The sequence below is a fragment of the Mirounga leonina genome, unplaced genomic scaffold (assembly GCF_011800145.1).
Source record: "Mirounga leonina isolate KUSES-001 unplaced genomic scaffold, KU_Mleo_1.0 Mir_200, whole genome shotgun sequence".
Taxonomy (NCBI): Eukaryota; Metazoa; Chordata; class Mammalia; order Carnivora; family Phocidae; genus Mirounga; species Mirounga leonina.
Window position 1 is genome coordinate 14893855 of NW_023270503.1, and position 12622 is coordinate 14906476.

A 12622-nucleotide genomic window follows, 5' to 3' on the forward strand; every position below is an offset into this window, starting at 1 on the left:
AGGACCCTGCCTCTAAGCTCCAGGCAACCAACCCTCCATGGACGACTGCCCCCACACCCCTGCCCTCTGCTTCCAGGCCTCTCTGACTCTGCAGGGAGGCTCCCTCTGAGGACCACAGCACTGCGCACTTAGGAGCTCACTGACCATCATGCACTTGGACCAGCTGCTCAACCCCCGAGCCGGCTTCTTCACTGTCAAATGGAGGTCATTGCTATGTCTACCCTATAGGAATCTGTATAAAATGCCACCACAGTGCCTGGCACTCAGCAGGTGCTCAGTATTGCTGAGTAGGCCTTGTTGTTCGGCCTCCACGTCGCTTCCTTTATCAAGCTCACTCCAGGCTGTCCCACAAGGGGAGTGACTACCCTTAGGGTGAAGGCAGGAGGCAGTGAATATAAGGGCGTTGTGGCCCATCCAGGCCAGGGCACCTGGAAGGAAGGGAAGAGAGGGAGGGAGGGAGGGTGGCGGGCCTCAGGTTTGTTCAGATGCTGGCTCTCTGGGCCCTCCTCCTCCTGTCAGTCGGCATTCCAGCTGCCAGGGCTGGAGCCACGGGAAACCCAGGGGACTGACAGTGATGGAGGGAGAAGCCCTCCAGGGGGTCCCCACCTTGGGGACCTGCACCCTTCTCCTGCTGTGACCTTCACTGGGAAGCAGGCTGGGCCCCGTGGGGTCCTTGCCAGGTCACACAGTGGTTTGCTTTGACGTGTGCTGTTTTCTGCGGTCAGGGCGGAACACACCCGGAGACCAGAAGAGGGCTACGGGCTGGGGCCAGGAGCCCCGCATATTCCCCTCAGGGGCTTTCACGATGCCCACCAGGACCTCACGGGAGGGATTTTAGATTCTCCTTGGGGCTAAGTGTTGCCCAGGGGCAACCTAGAGTATCTGATACTGGGAGCAGACGGTTTTTTGATAGCCTCCCCTTTACATAACAAAATTATTTCCAGTAATACTCATTCAATGAAACAAGCGATGATAATGGTCAGAAAAGAAATGTGTGGATGTTCTTGTATTAAACTTTGTACGTGGAATCATACCAGTAAAGAAATAAAAATAAAATATTAAAATATAAAAAAGGAAAAGAGTATTGGATTAACACTTTTTAATTATGTGACTGTGTTTTAAATAAAGGGGAAAAACTACCCACAGATTGGTGGTTTTAATATAATAGTTAATATATTATTACAGATTGTTTTCTCGATTTGTTTTTTAGTTTTAAAATAAACAACTTGAAATTTTAAAAGAAGAATCAATTTCAACGGTAAAGATATTCACATTCAGTAAACTATTCATGTATGAAGTAAAATTCGCACTTTAAAATCATTGTACTTTGCAGTTTACACTGCTTCACTGTTTCAAATTTTAAACACAAATTATAACTCCAGATGGTCACAGAAAATGACAGAATTAAAGGAACTCAAGTTCTGCCTCTTTATCTTTGCAATCACCGTGTTCTCACTGTTGTATCAAACCCACTATTTAAAAGCAAGAATATGCAGCGCAAGCGGGCGGGATGGAAGGCGCCAAGTGCAGCCAAAGTAACACCATGACTCTGAACCGCCCAGATGAATGCACGCATGCAGCCCAGGGAACCACGCAGAGCGAGAATTCTCCCGCATGACTTCCAGGGAGAATACAGTGCGATTAAAGGATAAGTAATAAGGATGCATTCATTTGAAGCTTACGCATATTATTATTAAAGCAACAGTAATTGCAGCAATTGTTTAGAATTGAGACCGACAGAAGACGTCTTTGGGGCGCAGTGTTTATCACTGACACTGCCTAGCATCGCCTAAGTGGGGCGATCATTAGGAGCAGTCCCACCCTTTGTCTGTGTTATTAGGACTCTTACATTTCTTACAGACAGTGCACCCCTTCTTTTCTGCACGGAGGTGACCGTGTCCTCTGTCCTGTCCTTGGTACTGGTGCTTTGCCCCTTCCACTTGTCCTTGATAAAAGACAAGTCAGGAGGCTTTCAAGTCCCTCCTCACACACTCCAACTTCGGGTGCCTGGGAGAGGGCGAAGGGGGAGCAGGGGCTCTGAGCACCTGGAGCTGGGGATAGAGCTACTTATGGGCTTCCAGGCCCCGCAGGACCTCTCCAGCCTCCACTCACCCCTCCCCACCTGCTCACCACACCCCAGCCTTGATTTCCCTGATGCTTTCTGGAAGCACTATGTTCTCCCTCACCTCCAGGTCCTTGTAATGTTCCCTTTGCCCAACGAACTTCTACTCAACTGCACAACCCATCTGAGAAAATCACCCCCTCCAGGAAGTTTTCCTTCATCCCTTTCCTGTTCACCCCCCAACACAGTCTGACTTATATCAGCAGATGCTTTTCTTAGCACATAACAGGCTGTACGGAAGGCACACTGTCACCATGTCCATCTCCTGGGCTGGGCCCTGAGTTCTTTGGGGACCCCAGGCCTGATCTTGTTTACAGCTGTGTATCTAGCACCTTGCACTGGCCAGGCCCACGGCCAGTGCTCAGAAATGTTTGTGGAACATGAGTGAACCGTGCTGTGTCCCGGCTTAACTCCATGAGTCTGCATACCCTCTTCCACCCTGGGAAGGAGGACATGTCCCTCCCTCCCCACCCCATTGGGATCCCTTCTTCCTTCTCCAGGTGGCAGTCTGGCACTCCCAGGATCCTGACCCTGATAGGCTGGGTAGGCAGGGTGCGGCAGGGGTTGGGGAACCACCATGGTGATGATGTAGAGCCTTGAGGTGGGCACTGGGTGGGCCCCATGACTATCCCCAGTGTAAGGCTGAGAGGCCAGGAGCCTGCGCTGGGGGCAGTTGGAGTGGATACTGACTGAGGGATGTGAAGACGACAGTCAGCTGAGCATGGGGGTCACTTGCCAAGGACATCAGAGTGGGATGCCCCCCCAGGGTTGGGTGTTTGGGAAGCTTGGCTCCCTGCGTGGGTGACTTCTTCCCTCCATATGTGGAGTCCAGAACTCGCTGCTGGGGATGCACCAGGCTCTTTCCAGGCTGTGGTCCGCTCGGACCTCAGAGGCTGGGGAGCCGTGCAGGAGAGCTCTTCTCTGAAAGGGAAATGGGCAAAATGAGAGTCCAAGACTGAGCCACACAGGAGGGAAGGATTTGTTTGAGACCCACCAAAAAGACAGCCTGGGGTGACGGGAGGAGATGAGGCTGGAGGAGACTGGGAATAAGGGGGCCAGAGCAAGGGTAGAGGTATCCTGTGGGTCAGCCCCTCAACTGCTCTCCCTCCCCCCTGGTGGCCATGGGAGTATGAGGCCTGGGGGGACTTGGCACCACTGGTCAGAAGCATTCTGTCCCCTCTGCAGACTCGTCTTAGCCCTCCATACAGCCTCTCCTAAGGAAAGGAGCCCCTGGGCTCACAGCGTCAGGTTCCTGCCCCCTTTCCCCCGCCTCCTAGAGCCCCATCTCCTCTCTCTATTCCTTGCCCTCTAAACCCACTGGCTTTCAGCTCCTACAACAGGCCTGTGTCCACCTACTGTGCGTTTCAACCATAAAGGCCCTTCTCCTTTTGGGCCTGGCGTCTCCTACTGACCCTCCAGGATCCTCCAGGGAACCTCGCCTGCCCCAGCCTCACCGGCCAGGACTCAGATGGCTGGGTTTTCCTGTTTCCTGCTCTTATAGTTCCTTTCATAAAACTTAACATCGTTGTAACTATATATGTATTTTTGTGGTTGGATCTGATGAAGCGCCAACTCCCTACAGGTCTGTATGTGCCTCTTTTTTTTTTTTTTTTAAGATTTTATTTATTTATTTGAGAGAGAGAGAATGAGAGAGAGAGAAAGCACATGAGAGGGGGAAGGGTCAGAGGAAGAAGCAGACTCCCTGACAAGCAGGGAGCCTGATGCGGGACTCGATCCCTGGACTCCAAGATCATGACCTGAGCCGAAGGCAGTCGCTTAACCAACTGAGCCACCCAGGCGCCCCCTGTAGGTGCCTCTTCTATTGCTCACTGTAGCCACAGCTCCGACTGCAATGCCGTAAGGCCTTACCAAGGATTTGTGGAATGGCGGCATATCTGCTGTCGCCTCGCCGGTCCCAGCTCTTGGGCCAGGGAATGGATCTGTGCCTTTTCATCGTGGAGGACCTGGTGCCCCTGGTCAGCGGCCCTGATCCCCCGGGGTTGGGCCAGCTCTGGCTTGGTGGATGCTGTTGTAGGCCTGGCCCTGGCAGGTTGAGGCCCAGGCCCTGGACCACAAGGGAGCTTTCCCTCCCTGGCTTCTTTTAGCCGCAGTACCCTAGAACCTTCCTGTCCCCCCTCCCCTGGCCATCTCGAAACCTCAAGATTCTGCAACCACTTTCATAAGAACCGTCCTCCAGCCTCGGTGGAACTGCTGGCCACAGGCCTGATTGGATCTCTTTATCTGCTCAGCTCCAACGGCCCCCATGGAGACAGCAGGGGCCCGCTGAGCCTGCTCCTGTTCCCGGGGGTTTCTGGGAATGGGGTCCTTGGCCCTATTCTCATGATAAGAACACTGAGTCTGCTGGGGAGCAGGGGCTTGGCTCAAACTGCAGTGACTCCACACCGTGCCCGAGGCCAGGGCAGGCCAGGAGTGTGTACATGTCTGTGCACCAGAGCTGACGACTCTCCTGAGCAAGGCTGGAAAAAACGTTAACTGTGGGGCCTCGGAGAGCTGGCCTGGAAGTCCAGCACCACACTGGCTCTGTGACCTTGAGTAAGGGCTTGACCTCTCTGATCTGCTAGTCAGCAAGGAGGGGGAATGTTCAGAAGGCAGGAGCAATCCCTGGTGAGCACTCGAGAGATGCGCGGGTCCAGACTGGGGGGTCCCCTGAGGGCAAGCACCCCTCCCTTCTCCCCCTTCCTGCCTGGGCATTCTGTGGGAGCCGGACCTCGCCTCCTCTGTCGGACTGGCCGCTCCCAGGGGCAGGGACCGGGGGCAGGGGAAGGTTTATGGGTTTGCAGACCAAGCAGCAATATAGTGAGTGAGAGGGGCTCAGTGGGGCGCAGGACCCACAGGGCACTGCTGCTTGTGGGGTAACTGAGGCCAAGCAGGACCCGTTCCAGAGGGAGCCCGCCAGCCGGCTCAATGGGATTTATTGTCCTTGTCCTTTGCCAGCCTGGACTCTGTGCTTTACTCTGTTCACCTGTGTCCTCGCCGCAACCCTATGAGGCAGGGGCTGCCCCCCTGAGACCTTGGTTTTATTGTTGAGGTAGAGTGAAAACTTGTCATGGTCTTGGAGTCAGGGAGGGGATCTCCACCTGGGTCCTACTCGACAAGCTGCCTCCTTCTCCCCCAAGCTCCCAAGGGTACAGATGGGACAGACTGGGAAGGTGACCTGGGCTTGAGCACACAAAGGCAGGCCTGGTGGCCTCTGAGTAGGACTTAGGGCAGTCTGACAGGTCCCCCTGGCGGTACTGTCTAGGCTCCCTGCTGGGAGAGGCTGCTGTGGTGGCTGCCCCAGCTTGGGGCGGGGGGTGGGGGAATGGAAGCCACTCTGGGGCAAGGGGGGACAGGGAGGAGCACAGGAAGGGGTAAGGGTTGGGCCCCAGAGCCTGACCTCAGCCCCCTTGGCCTCACACTCTGAATAAAATCCTCAGTCTCTCCACAAGAAAGGGCCCACACTGATCTGTCTTTGCATCCTGGCATCTCAATATATCTAGAAAGAATAAATGCCTGAAGGCTGTAGAAATTTAGACACCCTGTTGAACAAATAGTCTCTTGCCTGGGACACTTACAATTTAGGAGTTTTAAAAATGCAAACAATGACTTGAGTGGTGCCTGGCTGGCTCAGTGGTAGAGCGGCCAACTCTTGACCTCGGGGTTGTGAGTTCAAGCCCCATGCTGGTGTAGAGACTATTAAAAAAAAAAAAAAAGATAAAAAAAGTGCAAACAAGGACCTGAAAGATTGTGCAGCTCTTAGCCCTACCCTCCCGGTCACAGCCTCCCCAGCATCTCTGGTGGGGGTGATGAGCTTGGGGGTGGCCCCAGCCCCGCCCCTGCACAGGAAGTGGCTGGACCCAGCGCCCTGCCTACGGGGCAGAAAGCCTCCTAGCCGGGCCCTTTGTGCTAGGTGAGGGTCGCTCGCTCTCTCTTTACTCTTCCTGTCCGACCCCCACAGTGCAGTCTTCTGGTGCTGTCATGGAAAGAGTGAGGCTCCTCCCCTCAGGGCACAGTAGCCAAGCATGAAGGTGTTACTATTTGATGCCTCCTTCAGCCCTCAGAGCCTGAGTGGGCTCTTCTGAGTCTGCCACTGGTGTTGGGCTCGGCAAGGACAGGTCTTGGCTTTTGTTATATCCATCTGGGCAGCGATGACAGTTCTGAATGCAATCGGGCCTTGTGGCCTCCAATACACAATGGGCAGTGGGAATAGTCCAGAAGAGATGGAGCCACATGCTCCCTCAATTCTCCTCCTGACACAGCCCTGCCGCTGAGCGCTTGTTGGGTTGGTGGATACACTCCAGAAAGAGAAGGTCAGAGAGGTCTGTTGTCAAGGACCAATATTTACAATAGTATTGGTTCCTTTATTCTTTCAACAAATACTTGTGGAGAGCCTTCACATTCTAGGTCCTGTGCAAGGCACTGGGGTTATGGGGGTGAGGCATCTAACAGGCATCTCACAGAGGAGAGACATGAAACAAACATTGCCCCCTGCAGGTCTGAGGGAGGAAAAGCCCTAGGTATATCCCATGTAAATGGGAAAGTGTACTCCTATATCCTCGTGTTAGGAGACTTGCCCAAGGCAACAGCTAGTTAATGCAAGAACTTGAACTTGAATCCAGGTCTTTTTTCTCCACGTCAAATTTTTTTTTTTTAAAGATTTTATTTATTTATTTGTGAGAGAGAGAATGAGAGACAGAGAGCACGAGACGGAGGTGGGTCAGAGGGAGAAGCAGACTCCCCGCTGAGCAGGGAGCCCGATGCGGGACTCGATCCCAGGACTCCAGGATCATGACCTGAGCCGAAGGCAGTCGCTTAACTGACTGAGCCACCCAGGCGCCCCTCCGTGTCAAATTTTTAACCCCCTATACCAGGTCTGACCTCTATAACTCATTCTTTGCCCGGTAACCAACATGTCCTTTTTAAAGTATAAATTAGATCATGCTACCACCCCAACCTCCATTCATGCCTTCCAAAGAGTCATTGCATTTAGAATAAAATTCAAACTCTCTCCTCAACCGGCTCTTATCTACATATCCGTAGTACTTAAAAATATATCCACAAATTCTTTGACACTCCTCATCCAAAAGATGGAGTTTAATTCCCTCCTTTGAATGTGGGCTGCACTTGGTGGCTCACTTCTAAGAGAATGCAGTAGAAGCAGATGCTCTGTGACTTCTGAGAACAAGTGGTAGCAAGGTTACAACGTCCACCTGGCTCTCTGTCCCGAGACACGTGTCCTCGGAACTAGGCTACCATGTTGTGTTAGACCAGTCAACTGCCCCACCTAGCTACCTAGCCGACACCAACATCAACAGCCAGACATGTTGCTTCTTGCCTCGCCCTTGAGTCTTCCAATGGAGGCCCAAGAAGCAGAGATAGGTTGTCTCTGCCATGGCCTGCCAGAATTCCTGGCCCATGGAACTTGTGAGAGATAATATAGGACTACTTGTTTAAACTGCTAGGTTTAAGGTTGATTTGTAGATAACTAATACAACATCTTAGAGCTCACCTCCTACCAAAATCCTCTTTGTTCACCACACTCCAGTTACATTCTCTTTTCTTTTCCCTTTGGCCACCAAGTTCATTCTTATCTCAGGACATTTGCACTTGCTGTTTCTTCTATCTGGAATGCTTGCCCATCACCCAGATCTTGGTCTGCCTGGCTCCTCATTATCCAGATCTTTGCTCAAATACCCCCTCCTCAGAGATTCCTTCCCCAACCACATCTTATAATACAGCCCACCTTACCAGTCACATTACCCCATGCATTTCCTTCATAGCTTTTAATCATGAAATCATTTATTTGTCCCTCTATTACTTATCTATCTCCTCACACTTCTTCCTTCCTCTTTTCAGCACCTCCTGTGGGGAGGACAAAATGATGGGTCTTTTCTTTATGAGAGTTCTCAATGCAAGGCTGTGGGTCTCCTGGTCTTTGTGGCTTCTCTGTCAATTCAAACCGTAGGGCAAGCCCAGGGGCCTGTGGGCCCCATTTCCACATTCTTAGGAGAGGCAAGGGGCTTCCTGGACACATTCCCTGAGATAGGAGACATGGCCTCCTCTTTCCCCCCGGCCTTCACCTCAACAGTCACCCCATAGCCTTGCTGTTTTTTTTTTTTAAAGATTATTTATTTATTTATTTGACAGAGAGATAGAGAGAGAGCACAGGTAGACAGAGCAGCAGGCAGAGGGAGAGGGAGAAGCAGGCTTCCCGCCGAGCAGGGAGCCCGATGTGGGACTCGATCCCAGGACCCTGGGATCATGACCTGAGCTGAAGGCAGACGCTTAACTGACTGAGCCACCCAGGCGCCCTAGCCTTGCTGTTTTATTGACATCAGTACAGAATCAGAGAGAGCATGAGGTCCTCTCTTTCTGCTGCTCACTCTCTCCTCCTTCATAAGGCCTCTGGTCTTCTCCCCTCTCTAGTTCTAATTCTTTCCCCCACTTTCTCAGGGTCCCCCCCTATATCTCATGCACACCACACACACACACACACACACACACACACTCAAACACACTCTCTCCAGGTTCATGAAGGGCGGGGTGGTGGGAATAACCCACCTGGCAGAGAGAATTTTAGCTCTGACATTGTCCAGAGTTGCCCAGGCATGGTACTTATTGAAGCACCTTTAGTCAGTTTTACTCTTTTAAATTCTCCACTGCGAAAGAACCTCTTATGGCCTGCACAGTCACTCTCTGCCCTTTCCTTGTATGCCCCTGCATCCATGAGATGTAGGAGACATGGCCATAGGCGGCTCTCCAGGAAGCATCATTGTCCTTGGTGCCCCAGGTGCTTCCTCTCCCGCTTTCAGCTCTCTCTCCATCCCAGCTCCCTCAGCAACTGCTGATGGTTCCTACTGGATTAGCCACTGCTGCAGCCACATGAGTCTTCACAGGATTACCTGCTTCCTCAGGGTCCTGTCCTTTCTTCCCTTGGGTCAGCCAAAACAAAGTCAGTTTCCCTAAGAACTTCGGGGAAAACAGGACAAGTAGGACAGAAAAACTAAATTGGAAGCACTCAATAAATACTTGTGTAATGGTGTTTAATGGATGAATAAAAACATGAATGTCTAGACATAAATAATTATAAGTTCCTTGGATGGTGTCATTTAAGGAGTACCCTGCTTGTGCCTTTCACGGCAGACATACCTGGGAGGGGTCTGTCCATGCACATGCTTCTTCTCTGGGAACAACCCTCACCCACAATTCCTGCTGGAGGGATGTACCTTGATGTCATGCTTATGTCACACGCCTGCACATCACCTCAGCCACATGGGACATGTGGCCCAACCTCAGCCCATCAGGTTATTCTCATAGGGCTTTAGAGTTTGAACCTGAGACACTGAGCTAGTTAACTGCAGAAAGCAGAATGGGAAGGTCTGGTTTTCGGGTTGAGGCTCCCATCTGAGTCATATACAAGATGACTGTGTAAAGACGGAGAGAGGGCAGGAATGAGGAGAGACCAGCTGTGTCTGTCCCGACAGCTTCTTATCCCCACAGTCCACAACTTCAGGATTTAAATAAAAGCAGCCGGGCTTGCAGCCCTTTGCAACTGTAACCATAACCCACTTCTTCTCTTCAACTCTGCCGAACAACCTGATCCCAAAGGTCCAGTGTGAGAGTGAAGGAAATACAATGGGTGTGTGGCAATGAGTTCCAGGAAGAGAGGAAGCAAGGGACACCACTGAACTGGAGGTGGGGGAAAAGACCACATGGACGTAAAGACTGAACTGGCAGAAATTAATGTAGGGAGGGAGAGAAGGGAAAAGGGGTGGGGATAAGAGAAATGAGAGTCAGCACAGTGCTAGAGAGCACTGTCTACACACCAATACTGCAGCAGGCCCCAAATGTATGTTCACAAAAATGAATGAATGAACACATGAACAGATCTTCCCAATCCTATTTGCCAGAAGTGTGGAGTCTGAAAATGGGGGTGAGGGGGCAGGGATAGCCGTAAGTTGTTAGAGCCTTGCAGACATGCCCCTGAATTTATGCTCACCCTCTGTTCTCTGTTTCACTCTTGGGCATGGTGAAAGGCCCTCTGGAGCTCAGCCCCCACCCTCTCCAGGCCTCCCTCACTGCACTGAGGAATTGCCGCCAAACCCCTCCAAAGCACTACACATCTGATGAGAGGAGAAATGTCAGGGAGAAGGATGACAATGACAATAATCCTTGCCTAGGTTCTATGTAAGGTTTATAAAATATTCTTCTACATGTTTTGGAATCTTATAACAAATCTGTGAGATTATTGGGACTATGCCAGTGTGGGGAGGAAGAATCCATACATTCAAGAGAGGCCAGGTAGCTGCTCCAGGTCACCAGTCTGGGAACAAATGGGTCAGGGGCTCTCAATTTAGGGCTAAGCCTTCAAGGCCTGTGCTTCCTCTAACACTCTGGACACTGACCAAAAATGGCTGGGAAAACACATAAACTAGAACTGCTCTCACTGGAAATAGCCTCCTCATAAGAGGAAACTATCCACCAAGAAGAGGAAAAGAAGGGTGTGGCTTTCTGGAGCCATGAGAACGCTTCTCATTGTAGCAGGAGTTTCAGAACTTCAGCATAAACCTAGGCCACCAAAGAGGATTTTCTCCCTTTTCCTAAAAATCTGAGTCAGTTGCTTAGTTTCAAAATCACTCACTTTTTTTTTCTTGATAGTCTCCTCGCCCGGAGTGGAGACCAACACAGAACTTGAACTCATTACCCCGAAGATCAAGACCTCAGTTGAGATCAAGTCAGATGCTTAACTGGCTGGGTCACCCAGGTGCCCAAAACTCAGTCACTTCTATGATGACCTCCACAACATATCCACAAGCTATGAAGTCAGCAGATACAGTAGCTTTCCCTCCATTCTACAAATGGAAAACAAAGCCAAGGAGAAGTGACCTACTCATTGTTGCTCCCTTTTACAAACCAGCCAGTGCCTCCCTAGTCTCCTCACTGCTGCCTGCACCTCCTGGTTCCTCAGGGTGTAGATCATGGGGTTGAACATGGGGGTCATGACCGTGTGGCTGATGGACACAGCCTTGTCCATGGAGAAGGGGGTGAAGGGCCGGGTATAGAGGTAAATGCTTGGAATGAAAACCATAGACATGACGATGATGTGGGTGGTGCAGGTGGAAGTCACTTTCCTCCTCGCCTGCCCAGAGTGGGACCTCAGCATCACCAGGATGACTGAGTAGGAGGTCAGGAGGAGACAGGACCAGACGACATCCAGAATTCCACTGTTGGAGATCATGAGAAACTCCAGGAGGGAGATGTCAGTGCAGGCAAGTCTCAGCACTTGTGGGACATCATAGTAGAAGTTATCCAGGATGTTGGGGCCACAGAAAGGCAATGGGAGCATCAGAACCAGTTGGGCAATGGAATGCACAAAACCTACCATCCAGGCTGTCACCACCAGCCCCATGCAGTGCTGACTGTTCATGATGGTGACATAGTGGAGGGGCCAAGAGATGGCAACAAGGCGGTCATAGGCCATGACCGAGAGGAAGAAGACCATGGCGCCTCCCAGAAAGTGGAAGAAGAAGATCTGGGCCATACAGCCCTGGTAGGAGATGGCCTTTTTCTCAGAGAGGAAGTCCACCAACATCTTTGGGGCAGTGACAGAGGAGAAACAGAGGTCTAAGACAGCCAGATTTCGGAGCAGGAAGTACATGGGTGTGTGGAGCCGGGTGTCTGAAGTCACTGTGACCATGATGAGGAGGTTTCCCACGACAGTGGTGGTGTAGACAAACAGGAACACCAGAAACAGGAAAAGCTGGAGCTCTCGAATCTCTGAGAACCCCAAAAAGACAAACTCTGATACCCGCGTGAGGTTTTTTGGCTCCTCCTCGGTATCTTCCCCATACTCCCAAAGAAAAGGAATCATAGACACAAATGCAGGAAGTCACTTTTAGTGCTCAGGATTCAAACTGAGTTGTCCAGGTCCAGATGATGGATCCTCATGTGCAGATACATCACTCAGTGCTGATTATTAATGGGCTTGTCAGTGGACAGTATACAAACTGGTGCTATAATATACATTCATGAGATATCTTAAAGCCATCCAGAGCATATGCAACCTGCCTTTCAAAGATTCCGTGTGATCCAGTTTGGGGAGACAGTTGGGAGTCCAACACACCAGCAGTCAAATTCAGGGCTTCTAGTTACTTGAGATTTGACCTAAATGAAGCTACTTAATCTCTCTGAGTCTCAGTTTCCACATCTGTAAGATAGGAATAAACACATTTTAAAAAATATTTTATTATTTATTTGACAGAGAGAGAGAGTGAGAGCAGGAACACAAGCAGGGGGAGTGGGAGAGGGAGAAGCAGGCTTCCCGCCGAGCAGGGAGCCCGATGTGGGGCTCAATCCCAGGACCCTGGGATCATGACCTGAGCCGAAGGCAGGCGCTTAACGACTGAGCCACTCAGGCGCCCCTAAACACATCTTTTTTATAGAATTGTCTAGGGCATGGTATAAAATAACACATTAAATTCCTAGAAAGTGCCTGGAAAT

General features: G+C 51.1%; 1 protein-coding gene across 1 annotated transcript; it reads right to left on the reverse strand.

Annotated features, from left to right (window-relative positions):
- Window positions 1-11012: 11012 nt before the first annotated feature.
- LOC118025135 (olfactory receptor 4D2-like) lies at window positions 11013-11993 on the reverse strand. Its single transcript, XM_035027462.1, has one exon. The coding sequence runs from the start codon at window positions 11991-11993 to the stop codon at window positions 11013-11015; it is 981 nt and encodes a 326-aa protein (XP_034883353.1).
- Window positions 11994-12622: the final 629 nt, after the last annotated feature.

Coding starts and splice junctions, on each gene's coding strand:
- LOC118025135 (XM_035027462.1), bottom strand. CDS start 11,993: ATGATTCCTTTTCTTTGGGAGTATGGGGAAGATACCGAGGAGGAGCCA.